At 41.3% G+C, this 22,908-nt stretch overlaps 1 protein-coding gene across 1 annotated transcript in view; it reads left to right on the top strand.

Moving 5' to 3' along the window:
* The window catches only part of LOC308397570 (calcium/calmodulin-dependent protein kinase type IV-like), a 19,395-nt gene extending 9,432 nt beyond the window's left edge, over positions 1–9,963 (top strand). Inside the window, exons 6-11 of the mRNA XM_080883539.1 lie at positions 5,234–5,324; positions 6,242–6,316; positions 7,367–7,442; positions 7,754–7,880; positions 8,464–8,616; positions 9,206–9,963. Coding sequence (XP_080739665.1) covers positions 5,234–5,324; positions 6,242–6,316; positions 7,367–7,442; positions 7,754–7,880; positions 8,464–8,616; positions 9,206–9,718 — 1,035 coding nt within the window. The 3' untranslated portion in view covers positions 9,719–9,963. The remainder of the gene's footprint in view (positions 1–5,233; positions 5,325–6,241; positions 6,317–7,366; positions 7,443–7,753; positions 7,881–8,463; positions 8,617–9,205) is intronic.
* The last annotated feature ends 12,945 nt before the right edge of the window (positions 9,964–22,908 follow it).

The following is a 22,908-nucleotide window of genomic DNA, read 5'->3' as shown; positions in this document are numbered from 1 at the left end:
ATTATACGGCTCTAACAGGAGTCTGCTATCTTGCCATTCAGAAGAGGATTTTTTTCCTCGTGTAGGCGTGAGCCCTCCTCCAACTGATGAATCACAATCTTCCTGTTTCTCAACAGATTTGATCAAATGTTGAAGTGGCAAAGAAATCATATTTAAAGGTCAGCGTGCTATGCTTAATACAAAACCAAGAAGCATTCACTGACATGCTTATACAACACTGTACTGAACACAGACACACAGAATGAGCTGATTAAAGAAGCGAGTGAATCATAATAACATGTCATTATCGCCAGCATGAGACATCCCAATCTTTTGATGATCGTCTGAAGCTTTTTGTTGCAGCTGCGGTTCTTTCTGTAAGCATAATGCAAAACACACTCAGGCTGGGAGGCGTGTCTGCCTGTCAAGGCAAACTCAGGGGACCCAACACAGGTGTTGATGTGTTTATACTGTTGATGTATAAACATACTGTTGAGATAATTTTAAACACCCAGCACGCCCCTACGGGCGGTTTATCCTTCAAGCTCGGGTCCTCTACCAGAGGCCTGGGAGCTTGAGGGTCCTGCGCAGTATCTTAGCTGTTCCCAGGACTGCGCTCTTCTGGACAGAGATCTCCACTGTTGTTCCCGGGATCTGCTGGAGCCACTCGCCTAGCTTGGGAGTCACCGCACCTAGTGCTCCGATTACCACGGGGACCACCGTTACCTTCACCCTCCACATCCTCTCGAGCTCTTCTCTGAGCCCTTGGTATTTCTCCAGCTTCTCGTGTTCCTTCTTCCTGATGTTGCTGTCATTCGGAACCGCTACATCGATCACTACGGCCGTCTTCTTCTGTTTGTCTACCACCACTATGTCCGGTTGGTTAGCCACCACCATTTTGTCCGTCTGTATCTGGAAGTCCCACAGGATCTTAGCTCGGTCATTCTCCACCACCCTTGGGGGCATCTCCCATTTTGACCTCGGGACTTCCAGGTTATACTCGGCACAGATGTTCCTGTACACTATGCCGGCCACTTGGTTATGGCGTTCCATGTATGCCTTGCCTGCTAGCATCTTGCACCCTGCTGTTATGTGCTGGATTGTCTCTGGGGCATCTTTACACAGCCTGCACCTGGGGTCTTGCCTGGTGTGATAGACCCCAGCCTCTATGGATCTTGTACTCAGAGCTTGTTCTTGTGCCGCCATGATTAGTGCCTCTGTGCTGTCTTTCAGTCCAGCTTTGTCCAGCCACTGGTAGGATTTCTGGATATCAGCCACCTCCTCTATCTGCCGGTGGTACATACCGTGCAGGGGCCTGTCCTTCCATGATGGTTCCTCGTCTCCCTCCTCTTTCTTGGGTTTCTGCTGCCTGAGGTATTCACTGAGCACTCGGTCAGTTGGGGCCATCTTCCCAATGTATTCTTGGATGTTCGTTGTCTCATCCTGGACTGTGGTGCTGACACTCACCAGTCCCCGGCCCCCTTCCTTCCGCTTAGCGTACAGCCTCAGGGTGCTGGACTTGGGGTGAAACCCTCCATGCATGGTAAGGAGCTTTCTTGTCTTTATGTCAGTGGCTTCTATCTCCTCCTTTTTTCGTCCCTTGCCTTCTTGTTCCAGTAGCCCACTAGATATATATATATATATATATACATATATATATATATATATATATATATATATATATATATATATATATATATATATATATAGGGGGTGCAACGATACACAAAATTCACGGTTCGGTTTGGTTCGATACTTTGGTGTCACAGTTCGATATTTTTTCGATACAAAAAAATGTTCATGCCTTTTTAATTTGTCATTTATTAAAATTATAAATATATATTTTAACTCAAAAGTACAGTTTTTAAATTTAACCCTAACCCTTGTGCGTGTTTTTTATTTTGACAGCGAATGCGCACCTGCGGACCACTTATGTGCAGCCCTGGTTATTTAGCTCGTCATATTGCAGCCACAGAAATTCTTTTGTCCATGAAACCATAAAGCTGCACTTTCTTTTTGCCTTATAGTCTGATTTGTCATAACTTTTCCGTTTTGTGGTAAGCTTTTCTTTGGCTGTCACTTCTTCACCCTGACCTGTCTTATTTGGCTCAGCAGAACTGCTGCTTTTACACACACACTCACATAAGCTCAGCGATTCTCTGCGCGATCAACCTCTCACATGTTTAAGCTGCGTGAGATTTCACTTGTCATGTTTGCATAGTAAGCTAACGATTAATAAGACGATGTCAGAGGAATTGGTGCACAAATTATCATCACTCACAGATCAGTGCTGTCGCTCTCTATACACAGTTTGCACGATTGCAAAGTGAAAGCAAAAAACAAGCGCAAATTCAAACACGATTTCAATATGTCACATATTGACAGTGGCTCACCGATGCCAATGACATAATTACCCAGCTACATTTCTGAAAGAATGCAAAAGCATTGACATATATTTTTCCTACAATAGCCGGACGGGCAGGGAAGAGATAGATTTTGGTAGCCCGACTGAAAAAATCGCTAGCTCCAGGACGTCGGGCTAGCGATATTGCGAGCCCTGTATCTGATTGAGGAATCACTCATCTTTGGAAAAGAGAGTTTATTACAGAGAAATGGCTCTTTCCAAAATAAAAGCTATACTATCCGCTTCTTCTGGGCTATATTCTCAGCAGCATAAGGAGAATCATGTGCTAACAGCTGTCTAAATGACTCGGCTAAAGTTAGTAGCATGCTTGTTGTTTTTGTCTTTGCACTAGGATGATGTCGGTGTAAATGTGCAGTCATATTCGTTGTGTTCCCACTAGTGCTTTCAGGTTAATCTCGTTGAAATGACCTTAACGCCACAACACGGCAAATCTCCGTTAACGAGCTACCGCCGATCGCCCCGTGCATGGGGCTAGACGGCCAACACGTTAACGAGCTAACTGCGCTAACACACTAGTTCCCACCCATGTAATTGAGCATTGCATGGCACATCCAACATACTGTTTTACTTTAGTCCATGACGCGCTTACCTTCAGGGTCATACGTCACATGAAAACCAAAATAATTCCAAACGCCAGATCTGAATGAGGGTGGGGGAGGGTGGGGGAGGTGCCCTGCGCTCTTCCTTCTGACTATGCTGTCTGTGTTGAGCGCTCAGTGGATCTGCGCTCGACAGTGCAGCCTAGGCGGAGTAGTCGAACACAGATTCACTGAGCGCTCAACACAGACAGCATCGTCAGAAGGAAAGTTGATAAAATAAATTACAAATGTTGTATTGTTCGATACATATGCGTACCGAACCGAAAGCACTGTATCGAACGGTTCAATATCGATACGAATATCGTTGCACCCCTAATATATAGATATAGTTTCTGAGCATGGCTCAGTTGGAGGTATTGCTGTAGTTGCAAAGGTTGAATGAGTTGTGGTAACGACCATGTTTAGCTGTGGGAGGAGGTTGTTTGTTTGTTGGTTTAGCTGCAGAAGTTGTTGCTATATTTGCAAGGTTTTAATTCTTTACTTGCAGGTGTTGCTGCTTTGGCAGGATTTGCGATTTTTGGTACCAGGCTTACTGCTGTAGCAATAGATTAGATTTAGCTGCAAGTGTTTTGGGTTGCTTGGTTACATAGCTGGCTAATTTAAAGTCACATACGTTGCTGTAGTTACCAGGTTTGTTTTAGTGCCAGTAATTGACATGTCTAGTAGGAGGTACGGCATGAGTTGCAGTGGTTGGCATAGTTACAGTAATTTATATATATAGCAAGTGACATTATTAATTGCATAAATTACCCTGTTTAGTTGCAGGAGTTGCTGTAGCCGTGGTTGATTTAGTTGCAGGTGTTGCTGGTATCAGTGTTGTTGCACATGGCAGCAGCGTGCAGTGGCTGCAGGTCTCTTATGTAACAGCTGCTTCCATCCTGCTGCTGAACAGATTAAAACCAGAGAGGATTAACGCACGCACACACTCGCACACACTGACCACAGCTGACCTACATCTACAAGAGAAACATACGCCCCTTTATGTGTATGTGTGTGTGTGTGTGTGTGGGGGGGCGGCAGGATTACAGTACTGTTGTATTTGTTGTATGTGATGTGAGTGGCATTAATCTGTAGCACAGAAACATCCCGCAGCCCCTGAACACAGCAACAGCTATAACAGCAGATTCTCAGCATCTGAGTAAAGACCCTACAAGGTTGTGTTTGAAGTTAGAAACAAAATATAAAAAGAAATCCATATTTAAAAGCAGAAGTGGAAAACGACACAGAGCCCGTCTGCCTGTTCTGAATTACAACCCCACACCTTCACCAGCATGAAGGAGGCTCTTTGACTTCCTCACAATGTCAGCAACTGATTTTGTGATTCAACATCAAGCCGTAACGTGAACCTTCTCTGTGGCTCTTTTCCTCCTGTTTGGCAGCTCAATCTTCAACATCCTTTGTCCTATATATAAACCATCTCTCCTACGCACATCTTTGCTGCTCAACCTGAGCTGTTCCTCTGATGTACTCATTCCTAATGCTGTCCATCCAGCTCTTTGGAAAATCTTCACCGTAGCCACCTCCAGCTCAGTTTCCCGTCTTTTTAAAGTGCCACTGTCTCCAAACCAAGCAACAAAGCACATCTAGCTGTTATAATCTATTTAATTTCATTTATATAGTGCCAAATCACAACAACATTTACCCTGAGATGCTTTATATTGCAGGGTAAAGACCCTATAATGATACAGAGGTAATCCCAACAATCAAAGATCGCCCTATGAACAAGCACTGTGTGTCACTGTGGAAAGAAAAACAAGAGCGCGTCTGTGGAAACAAGAAAAACACCCTTTCAGCTAGATTGCTTGTCTTTATTTGTAAATAACATACAAAAAAAACCTGGTCCTTTAGAATAATCAACAGTACACCGTTTTGTTATTTACCAGATAATTGCACTAAAATGCTGTAAAAGGCACCATCACCACAAGAATAGTCAAGAGATGAGGCCATGGCCCTGTGATGCAAACTACGCCTTGATAAAGTTTTGATATTGGGCTCTATTCCAGTTCTAAGGCTAGAAACGTGTTTATTTTTGCTGCAAAGTTGGGGATTTTAAATTGGGAGTCCATGGGGACTGACTCGCTTTTGGACCAGCCTCAAGCTTCAAGTGGCCATTAGAGTAAATGCACTTAAGCTCTGGCTTCATTTTTCAGTCCAGGAAGTTTCCGCTTGATGAGGCAACAACTGGATCATCTTTCCCACGTTTTTCATGCTTTTCTTCTCTGTGCTTTAGTATTTACATGAGAACGGTGTTGTGCATCGTGACCTTAAACCAGAGAACCTGCTGTACGCCGACCTGTCTCTGGATGCTCCGCTGAAGATAGGTAACAAACTCTCTACATACCCTCCACATCTGAATACAACAGAATGAAATGACAAGTTTATCATGTTCCAACACAAGTTGTGGAAAATATTTTTCTGTTATTATCGACCACGCTGTCTGTTATCATCAGTGGTGAAACAGTGCAGTTTGGAAATGCCGAGTATGACTGTGATGAGACATCGATGATCTAAAACACATGAAAGTAAAACAAAACTCGTTTCCTGGCTCATAACAACAGGAAATTATTGCTTTGTTTACTTCAATTTTAAACATTTGCAAATAACATGTCAGTAACTGCCCTAAAGACTGTTTTCAAATCTGCTCCTATCATCTCAATTATGTCAGCTCCTATTGTGCTTATACTGTATGTAAAATAAAAATCAGCATTCTTAAAATAACCACAAACCGCGGTCATCTTGTGGCCCTGAAAATATGCATGAACACTGGAGTTTGCTGTGAGAGCCCAAACATTTGCATACAGATTTAGCATCAGTCTTAAACTGAGGTTTTGCATACAGCTCAACCTTCAGTGTCTTTGGCTGCATTTGAGGCATTAAACTTGTGACTGCATCATATTTCGAGCTTGTTTAGTCCGAGAGGTAAAAACTCACAGAAACATATTGTTGGCTCAGAATTTGGTTCATTTTTGGAGGAGCTCCTGCGTCCAGATGGCCAGCGAGCCCTCGGCTAACAGATACAGATGGAAGCCTCCGATCCTTTCGAGTGAAACTCTTCTCCACCAACACCTTCCTTTAGTTCAGAGACTTGCCTGCAGAAAAACACATTTTCCTCCACCTCCACTGCTTCACCCCCTCATTTCTCTTAATATAGAAACAGGAAACTGAACAAAACAAATGCATTACAAGGTTTTTATCTCGCTTCAGTCTGAATGAAAGAAAATATTCTCTTCTTTTACAGCTGACTTTGGTCTTTCAAAAATCGTAGATGACCAGGTGACCATGAAGACAGTCTGCGGTACTCCGGGGTATTGCGGTGAGTACAAAAATTGGTGTAGCGTAGCTATGAATACCACATTCACTTAAGCTCACTGTATTCTTATCTATATGGCCTCCAATCACACAACATTAGTCATCTCAAAGTCCTTTGTACTGTAGGTTGAAAGCCTACAGCACAAAATAGTCAAACGATCCGATATAAACAGCACTTGGCAATCAGAGAGAGAAAAATTTGCCTTTTAATAGGAAGAAACTTCCAGCAGAAAAAGGCTCAGGGTGGGGCTGCCATCTGCTGCGACCAGCCCGGGCTCAGAGCAAACAGTCGATGGCAAAAATAAGACTCAGCTCACAGAAACAACAAACAGGACAACACAAACTACTGCAAAGAAGCATAAACGAGTGAATGAGAGAAGAGTGATGGAGAAGTGCTACGAGTGTCATGTGAAAATTCTCAATTTTCACTGTGATCCTTCTAATCGGCTGAAGGCTGAAGGACAACCAGATAATGAGAAGTTACAACGTTAAAATTATTTTTCAGCATTGCTCTGAGCAGGATGCTTCTATTTTTGACAATGTTGTCAGTTAATTAGTACATCCTCAAAAACGACTGCAGTGTTGCTCACGGTAGTACTGGACATGTAACACCATCCAGAGAGGATTTCTGTTTAAACACCAGATTTTTAGGACCAAACACAGAATGACTGGATGGTGTCTCTCCCACAGCAGCACATCGTGTTTGAGGAAGACTCAAACACTCCAGCATAGTGTGGGACCTTTAATCTCAGTGATACGACATGGCACAGCAGCAGGACTTGGTGGTGTAGTAACAGCCAATGAGCAGCACTTTGAGGTGTGGGGAAAGTTAAAGTGGTGACGATATGGCAGCTGACGCTCTGGATGGTGTCTGTAGATGTTGCTGTAGTAGGTGTAGTATCAGTAGTAGATGTGTTTATTCACCTGCGTTGCAGTGATATATGCGAGTGGGCAGTAAGGCGTTCCCTGTGGCGTGTTCTCTGTGGGATTTCAAAAACTCTCTGTTAGAGCTTCTGTCAGCCATCTGCTGTCTAACAGACTCCTCTGCTTGCAGCTCCAGAGATCCTGCGGGGAAATGCCTACGGCCCTGAGGTGGACATGTGGTCGGTGGGCGTGATCCTCTACATCCTGTGAGTCCATTAACACCTTGCTGCCAGTCCAAGCGTACACTCACACATATATACTAAAATATTCATCGCTGACTCACTCTCATCAGTATATAAGTTTTATGGCCCATCTGATTCATGACAGCCATTTAACACAATGACATAATGTGAAAGTCTGCATCCTGTTTATCTGCTTTCCTCAGACAGCAATTAAGCTTTTAATGCTGCCTTCAAATGGATCTGAGACCGACACACTGCTGTGGTTTCTCATCTAGAAGGGATGTGGCAAAATAAGCGTCCTTTCCTAGACTCTTTCCTTTGGTTTGTTTCCCCAGACTCTGTGGGTTTGAGCCCTTCTTCGACCCAAGAGGGGATCAGTACATGTATAGTCGCATCCTCAACTGTGACTATGAGTTTGTTTCTCCGTGGTGGGACGAGGTCTCCCTCAATGCTAAGGATCTGGTGAGTTACACCAATGATTTGACATTATTATTTATGTTAAATGTGAAGAAGTGCAGGACCTCACACTTTATTTTAAAGCTCTCAGACATGTTTTAAACTCTCGCTGCCCAGGACAGCGTAGTAGAAACTTAAACTGACCTGAAAGACTTTATACTGGGCATTGACTGGGATTGGTGACATCACTGGGACTTCACACTTTATATTAACTTGTCTGGAATCACTTTGGACTTGGATGTATATTTGTGATGCTGTTTTTGGACGGCTTGGTACATGTTGGATCTTTGGTTGGTGTCGACTAACACGACTAAAGCTTATGCTAAACTAAAACTAGACTTGACTTGAGTGGAGACTTGTTTGAAATGATATTGAGATTTATGGAATGACTTGACACACTAAATTGTCTTGGCCTTTACCTCTGGATGACTAAAGATCCATTTCTTGGTGTGATTTGAATTCAGAATGAAGTGAATGACTTGATAATTCACATGAGCCTGATTCTACATCTTGAATCTTAACATTTATTCATAGATTGGACTTGGACTTGTTTGAAGGCCTCGGTTTGTCCTGTCTGATTTGTCCGCAGGTCAGTAAGCTGATTGTCCTCGACCCTCACAAGCGCCTCAGTGTCCGGGAGGCCCTGCAGCACCCCTGGGTGCTGGGCAAAGCTGCCCGGTTCTCTCATATGGATACTACCCAGAGGAAACTACAGGAGTTCAACGCTCGACGCAAACTTAAGGCTGGTCCTTTGTCATAGTTTCATTTCACAGTGATTGGTTTTGTGGGCATCAAAGGTCATAGAAGACTTTTCTGTCATTTTAAGATTTGAGTTGACATTTTGGGAGATAAACTAGGGAATGACTCTTGTACATAAAGCCCAAAATGAAATCTGCTCAGAGCATCTGCACCTGTATACTATGTGGCCTAAACTTTTATATACACACACATAGACTAGTTAAACTGCAGGTGAAACTTCACCGGGGCTCCAGATTCCACCCACCAAGAGTTGGCTTTCAGATGATTCAAACTTCATGAATGAGGTCAGTAAAGATCTTAGTAAAGCTGGCTCTGGTGAGCCTGGGTGCAGCATAAAAATGTAAATTCAACAATCACAGGATTTACATTCGAGCGGGCAGTTGGTAACAAAATCATATTTTTTCTACATGGCATTTTGAATTTATTGAAATTACAGGACAGGGTAATAGAGAAACATATTTAACAGGGAAGAGGAAGCTGAAAGCAAATATCAACTCAACATAGTTGACAAATCTGCTTTAAAGACTTTTAAAAGATCCTGAATGCTCACTCACTGTTCTGTGTGCTGACAGGCGGCCATGAAAGCTGTCGTGGCCACAAGTCGGATGCATGAAGGTTCGCGGCGTCGCACAGACAGCTGTGACATTCCAGGTTCAGGGGCTTCCAGGCAGAGCAGCATGCAGCAGGACCCGCCTCCTGAGTCTGCATGCTCCACCCAAAAAGACAAAGAGGCTCCACCTCCTGACCAGCAGTTGCCACAGGAAGTTGAATCGAAGTCTGCTGACCCAAACGCCCTCAGCCCCTCTCCTCCACACAGCCCCAAACTACCCAGCTCTGATGTCACACCCGCAGGGCCCATCCCCACCAGACCGCCACTGCGCGCTGATGGGCTGCGACAAGTATCTGTAATCCCTAAAAGCATGCTGGTCCAACCCCGGCCGCCGCAGAAAAGCTGCTCTGTCATAGAGCCAACCCCCAGAGTTGGGGCCACACCCACACTGGACTCACCCCCGAGTCCCAACAACCTCAGCAATGGCTTCACATCTGGGGCGGAGCCTACCAGTAAGACCACCCACTGCCAGTGATCACATGGCAAAATTAAAAAAATTCTCGACTCTGCTTCAGTTTCACACAGAAGTAAAAAACGTTCAGCTTTCAGCAGCTAAATGAACTTATTTGGACCAAATTACAGTAAACCCAAAATCTGCAGCTCACATTTAACCCGCATCACCACACGTCTGGGATCTCTTTGGCTTACATGCTAACAGATACGGATTCATGGAGGGGTCGCTGGACATTTCTGAAGATGGGCAGGTGTTTTATCTTCTGTTTTTTAGTATAAAAGTATAAAGGCCTTCGATTATTTAGGAGAAGTAAAAATAATTTCCCCCATCAGCACTCGTTTATGTGAGGGTTGACTAAAAACACAAGAAATGTAATAAATGTGAATTGTCTGTTAAGCACTTCAATCTCAGCAGCACTGTCGAGCTTGTTTGCTCATTTTCACTGAGACAGTGGACGTGTTAAGCTAAGTCAGTGACAAATAACCAGCATGCTGGGGAGCAGTTATCAAGGCCGTGCACATTTGGACTGGAGGGTGTGTTAGCATTTAGCTCACCCACTGCAGCACTTCATCAAGTAGCTCTGAATTATTCAGCACATCAGCAAGACTCAATATATTTTTGCAAAGACTCAACATATTTGGAAAAAATTCGAATAATAAAATAACTCGTAAGAGCTACAATTTATTTGTCTTACCACAGAAATGAACCAGTGACGTGTGTGTTTACAACCAAAATGAAGCACTCGATCAGTGACACTGGACGATGGCGTCTGTTATCACACCTTCTTACTTACAACCGGTATCAAAAGGGAGCTATTATTTTTTAAGTTCTTATTTTTTGTTATTTTCTGTAATATGTTACAGTTTGAGCTGTTAATATTAAACATGGCTAACATTTCAAATAAAAAGGTGAACGTATGTAAAAGTTATCCATATATGCAAAAAACTCAGAACTCAAAACTGTTTTCTGCTGTTTTTTGTATTTCTTTTTAAATGTATTATTTTTTAATGTTCAAAATCTTTATGTTTTCATCTGCTACAGGCAGTATATGCTTACCTAGTGTCAGGCTTACAGAAGTTAGCAGATTTGAAGAAAGTGTTTTTTGGGTGGGGGTGTGGGGGACGGATGAATAGCTCATTTCTGACAGGATGAATTGAGGAGTATTTTTAACTCTGCTAACTCTGCACTTACTATCTCAGTTGTAGAGATTTGGGGAAACTTCAGAAATAGGCCACTGTGGCGTTCAAAGTAAATTTTAATGGAGCACACATTAGAAAAGTAAAAACTAACACCCAGAAAGTTTCTGGATTACTGCAACTAAATGCAGTTATTGACTGAGCAGTTTATTAATACAGAGTTTTTAATAACCCAGATTCACCTACAAAATCTGCATCTAACATCAAAGAGGTTAATCGCCGGAGAAATAAACGACAGGTTTTCTTCAGGGAGGAAAAAAGTGCTTCATTTTTGCTGCAAACATTTATTTTGGTCTTTGCAGACTCCCACATTAAAGGGACATTACAACATTTTGCACCAAACACTTTTGCTAAATTTGACTATGACTCACATGTCCTACAGTTAGCTTAGCATAGCATAATACTGGCAATAAAGAAGCAGCTAGCTTTAAGTCCACTTTCCACCACCTTCAGACTTAACAGCCCAGATCTCGTAAACAGACTTGGACTGCTATCATGTGGGCTTGATGAATGTATCCGGTACCTGAGGAATTAGGATCAAATTTTGACTCTGTTTCTTTTCTTTAGCGTTTCTGTGGTAACATTTGGGTGAGATCTGGCAAAGAGCTGACTGTTTGTGGGCCTAGATTGTGATTGTGCCTGCTGTGATTTAGATTTGCACCACAGCTTGGGTTTAACAAAATCAAGTTCAAGTCCAACATTCAGATAATGTATGGATTCCCTAACTGAGTGGCACCGCAGGCCGACCTTTACTGCAGCTAAACATTTAACAATCTAATTGAAAAGAAAAAGGAATTCGTTCAATTTCCACAAAGAGGCAATAATCAATTATTTCTATCCTATCCCAGGTTTAATGTTCATGCTTTCTGTCTGTTGGCAGGTGTAGGTGGAATTTCCTCCATACTTAACACAAAAACATGAAACTGAAATCCATGCTGATCTTTTCCTTTAAGTCCTGCTCTGGGACAAACTGAGACTTGAGTATTATGTTTGGGCTTCTTCTTCTCCTGACACAGAAAGCGGACTTTTCCTGTGATGCTCAGGACAGAGACTGATTGTATTTTATTAAACGTACACAATGACTTGGCGCTCACCTGCATGAACGGATGCTCTTTATTCATGGACAAGGAGAGAGAGCGCAGCTTCATTTCTCGGCTTTTTCTTCTTCTTCTGCATCCCTTTTTTTAGCATGCGCGCTCAGACGCTTCAGACTTTCATGTTGCTGTAAAACTCTGAGTTTTTTAATCCTTTTTACTATTTACCGCCGACACCCGCTGCCGTGATTACGCAGCTGTATGAGTAAATAGAGTTCCTCCAGTGTGTAGCGTTCAGGTAAGTAACTCGTGTTTGTGATCTTCTCGTAAAACGTTGTGTTGTTTACACTTTATCAGCAGTGACGATGCGATCTTATTTGCACTGTACATACTGTAGTTTGGTTTTAGACAAGTTATTACTAACAATTTTACTGCTCGACTCGCTAAGAAACATGTTCAGTGTTTAAGCTCCCAAATATACCAAATTTGACCTTCGTGGAAAATAAACCCCTTTCATCCGATCTAAAACCACACGTTCTACCTCTTTTTGTACAGGGGCTTCCAAAATGAAATGAAAAGATGCAGATCTGAAAGAAAATGAGATGAGACAAGAAAGATCCAATTTACATTTACACTTAAAGTTATGGTGGCCAAGACAGAACCAACAGAAAGTCTGAGAAAACACAAGCAAGCACTTTAAGCCAGCCAACAGTGTATGCTACCTAGCAGGAAACATTATACTGTTTGCTGGTTCCACAGTAGTTAATCGCTGTGAGGTTTTGGAGATGTTAGAGGAGTTTGTAAGAACACTACATTGGCTACCGAGCGGTTTCTCAAACATTTTGTTTGATGTGTCCAATGTCCACTCACGACACCACAGCTCATTAGTCAACAAGTCCTGAATTTATCACGAGCCAGTGCAGGAAATTCCTCTTAACTGACCGCACATATGCTCACACAGAGCAATTCATTTGTTTGCTTAATCACTGAGTGAGGCTGGTCAGGAGCTACAGGCTCGCGATGAACTGGCTGCTTCAGATGTTGTTTATCAGCATCTGATAGCAAGGCCACGATCTCCGAAAAATCATGGAGAGCCTTGCCAAGATGTCCAAGCCGGGATGCCTCTTACTTCATTGTTTTCTGCATTCGTTCCTTGTCTCACTGCAGGCAAGCAGTTTTCTTGTACTGCATATGAAGAATGGACACGACGTTGGTTTTTTGAATAGATGAGAGGGTGGATAGCTCATGTATCAGCTGACACTAGCAAGCTTGGTTCGTAAGCTGCATCCATTAGCGTAAGGTGAATGATGCAGTATTCTCTCACTGTGCTTCTGAAAGTGAAAGAAGGATGCTTAACTGCATCTGAATGACATCATCTACAGTTGAATCCGCCTCCAGTTGTTTCTCAGCAGAGAGCTCAGTCCACAGTGAACCGCTTCACATAAAACCAGTCCAGTCTCTACTTTATCGAGACGTTTTCACTTTGCAAACAGCAAACCTGCATCACAGCATCATGTCTGGAAGATAACTAAAGCTAATATCTCACAGCTTTGATTCTCAGCGGTTAAATCACCCACACAGACGCCCTGCTGATTTTAGGATCAAATCTTTTATTTTAAAAGAAGCTAATTATGTCTGCAGCACACCAGGCTGGATGAACGTCATTATATATCAAATTTGTAAATAATATTAATATGTTGAAGCAATGCATATATCTGGTATGTGATTTAGCTATCTTTTGATTCTTTTGACTCAATTCTTTTCAGAACTGAGTTAAAAGAATCTCATTTTAAAGCACTTTAAGAAGAAACGTGAAGAGATGCAGTAAAGTCTCATTAAGCAGTAAACTGTGGTGTTTACAGCTGCCTAAAGGTCTCTGCTTTGTGTTCTGTCTCAGCCACCATACAAAATCCTAGATTATGAAGAGGAGCACATTTGTTCCTGAAGGGCTTTTCTTTTTTAAAGAGGAACCACAGCTGTAACCAACACTGCTCCCACAATTGATGAAAACTGATGAATGGATGGACATGCTGATCACAAGCTTACCATCTCATAAATTCAACAGTCTGTCTAATCGCTGTCCCATATTTTATTTAGATAAAAAATATATTTGCATTTATGCATCAAATCATTCTCTTCAATTCAGACCACTCACCCGGGTTTTCACATGGTTACATGGGAAGTAATGAATCATTAAAAAGGAAATATCAAACCTGCAGTTTCAGACTGTGAGTCACAAAACATATATTTTGGATTTGAATTTCAGTTTGTGATTTGGTTCCTCTTTAAACCATTCAGTTAAAGCACGAGTTTTCCGTTGGACAGATGTGTCACAGCTGGATGCCACGTTTACCTGAGCACAGGTGTTTAAAGCTTCTTGCCAGACGGAACACACTGGATAACTAGCAGTCACGGTGAACGCATGTAACTGTATATTTGATTTATATCTATACGCTTCTGTAAGAACATGAACATTTTGCTTCTATTTATCTAGCCTGTTAGAGATTTGCAGGGTGGGGTTGAAGTGGGTGGGGCTACAACTGTAAATGGTATTTGTTTTGTGTTTGAGTATAATTGTACCTTTTTTTAAAGATTCTGACAGCTGACATATAAAGTGACAGTGTAACAGTCTGAGCTGTTACACGTGTATCTTTGCATGTATTATTTAACTTCCTTTGATCACATCAGATTGAAGAAGCAAACAGGGAGTTTGAATCCTGCAGGACTCTGTAACAGCTGCTCAGCTGATCTGAGGTCTGTTTGAATGAACTTTTGCTGCAGGATGTTTCAGGCAGGGTTTTGCATCACATGTACAGTAAAGGATATGAATCACTCATTGCTTCTGGTCTTCTTTCCACACCTTTGCTGTCAGCCAAAGACGTTTGGAGGACAGACGGATGCAGTGTTGACGGTATTCTGGTATTTTCTGGTATTTCTTTTGGTGACAAATGAGTGTGCTCATCATACACACGTTTTGTTCGTCATACTCTTTCTACTTTTAAATAAAATAGAGAATTCTAGTGTGAAAATGCTATCATGGCGTCTAAATTCAAGTGTCGCTTTCAATATAATAGAATTCCTTGGAAAGATTTAGAATCAGAAAGAGGAAAGAGGAGGCTGGAATGGGTTAAGTTCAGGATATTACACAGAGTCAGTGCAACCTGATTGTAAATCAATTATGTAAAAAAATAAAAAATAACATATAAATATAAAACAAATATAAATGCTATGTACTTATATGGTTTATTTTTGACTTCTGTTGCCATGATGACAGATCTTTCTTCAAAATAAGATTTCTAATCTCAATGAGATTTTTACCTGGATAAATAAAAGACTAATAATAAAATGTAATTTGTGTTAACCCACTGAGCATTATCTGTTGGTTAGAGAAAAATCTACATGCATTTCAATTCAGAAATGCAAACATGCCTTTGAGTATATCCACGTTTATACTCTGTCAGTGAACTTTCCTGACCAGGTTCTGTTGTTTGACCTGACCAGTGTGTTGACCAGTTAGCTCACGGGCTTCGGGGTGAAAGGTCAAAGGTTTCGTTTTGAGAGTTTCTGTTCACTTTTCTTCATATTTATAGAAAGATAATATAAAACAATTCTTGCATTCACATTTCCAACAATGATTAGGACAAAATGCATCAGAGAGCACGGTGACGTTTTCAACATCACAGAATCGATTGCTTTGATTTTTTGTTACAACTTTTTAGTACAGACTACATGTGAAGTCATCCAGTGTTAAAATGTACAGTTTCCCATGCTAGGGGCACACTGAGGACTTGGTAAGCAACCAGAGAATGCAAGTGGAAGTCGTGCCCTTTCTCCTTTGAACCATGAAAACCACAGGGAGAGAGGTGGGGTACAACCTGGACAGGTTAACACAGACAACCATTCACACTCACCCCCATGAGCAATTTAGAGCCAATTAACCTACCCTCACTAATTGCATGGGACCACACAGACACGGGGGAACACGCAAACTCCACACATAAAAGTTCTGGCTACACAGTGGAATCAAACTTGAGACCTTCTTGCTGTGATGCAACAACCACTGTTCCATCATGCTGCGGCTAAATAACACACTAAATATGACTATGAAACATGAAATATGTGCTTCAGGTTACCGTGTGTCTTTCTGTATAAAAGCCTGGATTTGTTACCGATTGGAGCCTATCCCAGCTGTCATAGGGCGAGGGGCGGGGTGCACACTGGACAGGTCGCCAGTCTGTCGCAGGGACACAGAGACAGACAACCATTCGCACTCACATTCACAGCTATGGGCAATTTAGATTTTTCAGTGAACCTTTCCCCACAAAGTGGATGTCTTTGGATGGTGGGAGGAAGCCGGAGTACCCGGAGGGAACCCACGCAAACACGGGGAGAACATGCAAACTCCACACAGAAAGACCCCGGCCTGATGGTGGAATTGAACCCAGGCAACAGTGCTAACCACTGTGCCACTGTGCTGCCCATTAATTAAATTCAAACAGAAGATATCAGCCTGACCATCATGTCCAGTAAGAATACCAGTTTAAGGTTTCTTTGGATTCATTTAATTATTTGCTGTGATTTCCTCTCTACACCTTCATAGCAGAGAATCTGAGAAACAGCAATTGTAATAATACAATTTTACCATCAGTTTTATTGTTTCATGAATTATTCCTCATAATTATGTTTGTTTGTTTTACCTTATATAAACGTTCCCATCAGAAAAATACTGAGTTTAAGTAATATGAGCTCAAATCGTGATCAAGGACGCCTAAATGTCATTCCAGGAATTGAACCTGTGGCCTCCAAGCCATTACTCAGCCTCTGAGCAGAGTTTCTGTCTGTACATTTTCCCTCCTTGCGTTGTTCCACACCAGTATGAAGATGTGAGCCTCCAGTCTGCCGTTGACACCTCCCTCACTGAGGTGGCGCTGTAGCCCCGCTTTGACTTCTTCCATGGCCGCTCAGGGCGTACTGATGTCAGCACCATATCATTCAGGCCCCACAGGATGTGCTGCTGAGGAGAGGTTAGTCCAGTCAGAAGGCAGACCAGGAGGGGAGCAGATCGTGGATGCTGAGAGAGCCGCACGGACGACAACAACTGAATAGACGGCGTGTTGGAGGAACCTGGAAACAAAGAACATTGTAGTATTTTTTTCCATGTTAACAGAAGAAAATGGCAGAACTGTATGGATGTGTTTAATATTTTAGATGAATTTCCAAACTTCCATTATTAGGTAAAATGCACTGAAACAACAACACAAACATCAGATCCCAGACAGGCGCCTTTGTACTGCTTACTGTGATTTCTACAGTGCCATGAAAAAGTATCTGCCCCCTTCCTGAGTTTTAATGGGGTTTTCTTTTTTGCATAGTTACATGTGTCAGACCCTCAAACTTCCCTTATTAGATAAAGTAGGGGAAGTGGTAGCTACTCAACTGAAAAAGTTCAACAATGTTGTCTCAGGGATTAATGTTAAAACATCTTTTAAGGTCAAAGCTGCATAAATTTTAAGATTATCCAAGTCAAAGCAAAATAGTTTTAAAATGATTATTTCCATCTATGAAGGGTGGAAAAAGCGGATGATCTGATATCCGAGTGTCGGTGTTGTTCCCTCATCATCATAATAAATGTTGTTCCAGGTTCAACATTGCAAGTGACCAATCACATTGTTGTGATGTCCCCCTTTTGTGCCTTTGAAAAATACCGCCTTAAAAAAAGTCAATTTCACTTGCGAGAAGAGAAACCGCTTCTGTCCGCCGATCCAGGAACTTGAATTCTTTGCATTTCAGGATACTTTCCTTTCATAAACAGTAAGCATTATACATATTGTCCTTACAGAGGCGCTTTCTCTTCTCGCAAGTGAAGTAGATTTTTTTAAGGCGTTTGTTCAGCAGAAGGTGAGTGGTCACTTGCAATGTTGAACCTGGAACAAAATTATTTATGATGACGAGGGAACAACACCAACACGAGGATATCAGATCGTCCGGAAAAAGCTCTCCTGGACCGCTGTAAATGGGGGGGTTTCCAGTCTCATCTCAAATTTTCCAATAAAAACATCAACACCTGTAAGACTTTTGGGAAAGTGTTCAGTGGACTCTCGAGACAAAAGTCGAACTTTTGGGAAGGTTTGTATTCTGTTATATCTGGGGTAAAACTACCACAGCATTTCATAAAAAGAAAATCCTATGAAGACTCAAACGCGGGGGTGATGTCTCGGGGCTGCTTTGTGATGGTCTTGGGCTTTTTTGCTGCCTCAGGGCAATTTTCTTTCCTGGACATACCCGTAAGTTCTGCTCTCTACCAGAAATTCCTGAAGGAGAATCTCTGGTCATCAGTTTGTGAACTGAAGCTCACGCAGACTTGGGTTATGCAGCCGGATCCAAAACTCACCGCAAAGTCCAACCCCTGAATCTGTGGCTCCAAAGAGAACCAAAATGAAGTTTTGAAGTGGCCAAAATCTGGACGTAAATCAGACTGAGATGTTTTGAAGTGACCTTAAACAGGCTGTGCATGCTGGAAAACCTCAATTGTGGCTGAATTAAAGTATTTCTACAAGTAAGAGTGAGCAAAATCCTTCACAACACCTTGAACGATGGCACAAGCAGTTATTAAGTTTAGGGGGAAATTTCTTTTCACACAGTGGCAGGTAGGTTTGGATAACTCTTTCCCCTTATTCAATGAAATCATCATCTAAAAACTGCATTTTATATTTGCTCTGGTTATCTTTGTCTTCTATTAAAAGTTGTTTGATGATCTGAAATATTTAACAAGCCATTCGTGGCATTGTATTCTTAGTTTTTCAGTTCTAAAGTCCAGAGAGGCCTGGACTCAACATAGGGGAGACCGGGGATAGTTGTAACGTGGGTCAGTTGTAACACTTCCAATTTCTCCAATCAGGGCTAAGTTTCAAATGATGTGACTCATCCTGTGCATGCCCAACTCAGTTCTGCTATCACATGTGAAAAATCAGCACATTTCGTCAAACACAGACAATTTAACACGAAAAAAAGTAATTTGTATGCCAAAAAGTACGTTTTTCTACTTTATTTCAATTTGTAATAGCATTATCTGCTTTGCAGTTAAACTCATCAAACTCAAATTATGTTATTTGTATGTCTATGGGGATATATTCTGTGTAGGTCTTTAGTGCTAGTGTTTTAGCCGTTGGCTGTAATGTTAGCTAGTTCATGGCTATAGGAGTCTGGGTCAGTTGTAACAATAACGCAGATGTTACAACTTACCACACTATTACTTTAACTTATATTAAACAAGTTGGGGCAACGACATCAGCAGAGAGAGATTCACTGGTCGCATTTGTATATGCGGTTAATGCCATTGGCAACACAATTCCTCCACTGTTTGTGTTCCCACACATACATTATGCAGACCACTGTGTCAGAGATGGACCAGTAGGAAGTACTGGTAGTGGAAATAAATCAGGATGGGTGCAAGAAACAGATTTCCTCATCTTTCTGAAGCACTTTGCAAACCACACCAAGGTAAGCCAGGATAAAAAGTAATGGAATTGTGATGCTGGTGAACAGCTACATTTTTTCAGCTTCATTGTTATGTTCAAAATTGGTGCAAGAGCTGTAGGTTATAATGCCCACTGAGCCAATGAGGCCAAACTCAAGGAAGACCAACCAAAATTAATGAAATATTCAGTTGCAGAAAATTTTATAATTTGTCTTTTTTGGGGGGTTGGTATATGTTCAAAAGCTAGATTTCTGCATTCTGTCACACACACACACACACACACACACACACACACACACACACACACACACACACACACACACACACACACACACACACACACACACACAGCTACATAAATGGATCTAAGTGCATTCATGTGTTGAATAAACAAAGATTACATGTTAATGTTTTGTTAGTACCCTTATTTCATTGTGTTACATTTCACCCCAGGATATGTTACAACTAACCCAGACTATGGGGTTAATTGTAACATTTCACTCTTTGTGTTTGAGGCCATACCATGCAATGGGTAATTGTGCTGCAGAGAAAATAGCTGCACTATTTAATAGCAGATTTTGCATTACATTTTGAATCCACTACCTTAAAAGAGCTTCAATTTACAGACAGAAATGTCAAAAATGTTACAACTATCCCCGGTCTCCCCTACAGATAATTAAACCCCTGACATACTGGTCTAAAGGGAAAAACAAAGAAACAAAGACGATCTTTCATCTTGTTTTATGTTTCCATGTTTTTGTTAGTTTCTAAAGAGAAGCTCTCAAAATCCAAACAGAATACGAACACAGTGCTGACCGTGGTGCAGTTTGTCTAGTGGAGCTGTACCTGTTGACTTGTTTTGATGGTTGAGAAGGTCATCATCAGCATCAAAGTCAGCCACTTCTTCATCAACATGCACCACCAGCCGGGTCCCAGGGCCAAAAACCATCGAAAAAGAGAAAGTCTGTCTGGTGGGAACTGAGCAAACAGTGCAGCAGCTGCAGCAGCAGCAAACCACCATTACTAACAGTGGAACAAACGTGAGTGTTAAAGGAACAGTTCACTATTCTGTGCAGCATCTTACCTTATGAGGATGATGAAAGTCACTGCAGTTTCCATGACGATTCCACTAAAGATTTAGCTGAAGAGAGAAAAATCCTGGTAAACAAAGATTAAAGTAAAAAGCCTACACCACTCATAATGCTGTTGAATAATACCTGTGCATCTTTCAGATTAAAGTCTGGTACTCCAAGAACATTTCTAAATCATATCGTTTTCCTTAAATACTGATATTAATTTCTCAGCTGCCTCGACCTTAGATATTTACCTTTGATAAGTGTGTCCCCGTGGTTCCTGCTGTCACTCTGATGCCCACAGATCTCCTGTGTCGTATCATCTCTCATCAGTGAAATCAGGAAACTTCAGGGTCTGGAAAATAGAAACATGAGAAACTGCTGGAGCAGAACAACAACAGTCTCCAGAGGAGAGAAACTGCTCTTGGATCACATCGACCGTTGGTTTAGTCAGTTGGTGAAGGACAGAAAAACAGGAAATTTTCAGTTTTTTCTTAATTCAACTGTTGGACCCTAAATAAGATCCCAGTGAAACCGTCAGTTTGCATGTTCACAAACACTGTTTTTATGATTTATTAGCTGAACATTTCCCATAAAGATACACTGTAACACAACATCTAATCTAATCTAATCTAATCTAATCTAATCTAATCTAATCTAATCTAATCTAATCTAATCTAATATAATATAATATAATATAGTTCAAGTTACATATGATCTTTGTTACATTTAAATAAAATGTAACTGATGCAAGAGATTACTGACAGTTTAAGGAGACTGGCAATAAATACAGCGCTGATTGTAACTATGGCAATTACGTTTTTGATTATAATTTTCTTGAGATGCTTGATGTTGAATGTTTATTTCCTATTTCAAGTAAAAGAGTTGATGAGTATTTTTAAAATATTTCACATAAAACATACTAAAATTACTTTGGGGACTTTAAGGACAAAAACTTTCAGAGCAAATAAAACTAAAAGACTACGTGTGATTAAACATTTCATTTAACATTTCACTTGATTTTTGTTTTACAGCACAAACACAAAAAACACCAGAAGTATAACAGCTCTGCATCAAACACATTTGTAATTTTATTACCATCTTGTACTGAGTTTTTAAAATGGTGTAAGATTGTCTTGAAAGAAATTTTCATGTTATAGCAGCTTACAGGAAAATACGTCTTTAAAGGGCGCATCCACTTAGAAATATGATTTTGATGCATACTTCACTTCATGACATCTGCGCAGATGTTGTTCGTCTGCTTGCTTGAACACCTGCAGCTTTTATGACATCACAGCTATTTTTCAGTCACTTGGGTTCGAGCTTTAAATGTGAAACGTTTAGGTTAAAGAAGAAATAAATCTCAAGTTAAGCTGGCCTACATGCCCCCATGGCACAGAGGCAGGCTGTCCTTAATTCAAGGACAATAGAAGGGTGAAAAGTAAGTTGTAGCAATGAATCTTTAAGTCATGCTTTATCTGTATTTTCAATTTTAATAATGTAAAATATATATGGTTAGATATTTAATGATATGAGGTGCGTCAGATTTTGACAAGCTCTAGAGGTTTCTGCTTACTAATGAGAAGTTTTTTACTTTAATAACTAATAACTCTTTTTTTTAAACTATTCTTCATTAGGTCAAAAAATGTTGTTACATGTGTTTCCCTGTGCATATTATTAATATAAAAGAGATTATAAAAAACTTTCAGATAACCTCGACATTCATGGTATAAATTTAGGAGTGGCAGAGAAGTACATGAAGGTTGTGCAGAGGCAGCGCTGAGGTGTGCAGTAAGAGTGACAGAAGGCTTTGACTTTACACCAAGGCTCAACTCTGAGCTGCTTCTTGTTTGCAGTGGTGATGATGAACAGGTTGACAGATGAGGTCAGACAACAGTCTCTGTGAACTATATGTTTGCAGATGATACTGTGATCTGTAACAACAGCAAAGAGCAGGTAGAAGAAAGCCTGTAAGTAAAAGGAATGAAATGTCCTGGTATTACAGCACACATCTGTGAATGAGAAAAAGGTATAACAGTGAAGCTGCACAGAGCACAGGTGGTGAAGGTGGATGAGTTTAAGTACCTGGGGTCAGCCATCCAAAGCAGCAGTCAATTCACAGGAGAGGTGAAGAGGAACGTGCAGACAGGGTGGAGTGTGACAGAAGGACAATAGCAGGAGTGAAAGGGAACGTTCATATCCACCAAATCAAAACACACACACACACACACACAAACAACTAAATTATGCTGAAAACACAGTAGACACCAACAAAACCACATCACTGCTGTCAGAGCACATTCACCGACCAAACACAGCCTGGCTAACTGCTGCAGCTGTGCAATGGTTTCTCAGGGGAAATGGGTGGCAGAGGAGTTCAGGGAAGAGACAGGACACAACAACAGGCACACAAGGCTGAAACTATGTTTGG

The sequence above is a fragment of the Rhamphochromis sp. 'chilingali' genome (genome assembly GCF_963969265.1).
Source record: "Rhamphochromis sp. 'chilingali' genome assembly, chromosome: 5".
Classification (NCBI taxonomy): Eukaryota; Metazoa; Chordata; class Actinopteri; order Cichliformes; family Cichlidae; genus Rhamphochromis; species Rhamphochromis sp. 'chilingali'.
The sequence above is the reverse complement of the archived record's forward strand: the minus strand, read 5'-3'. Positions and strand labels throughout refer to the sequence as shown.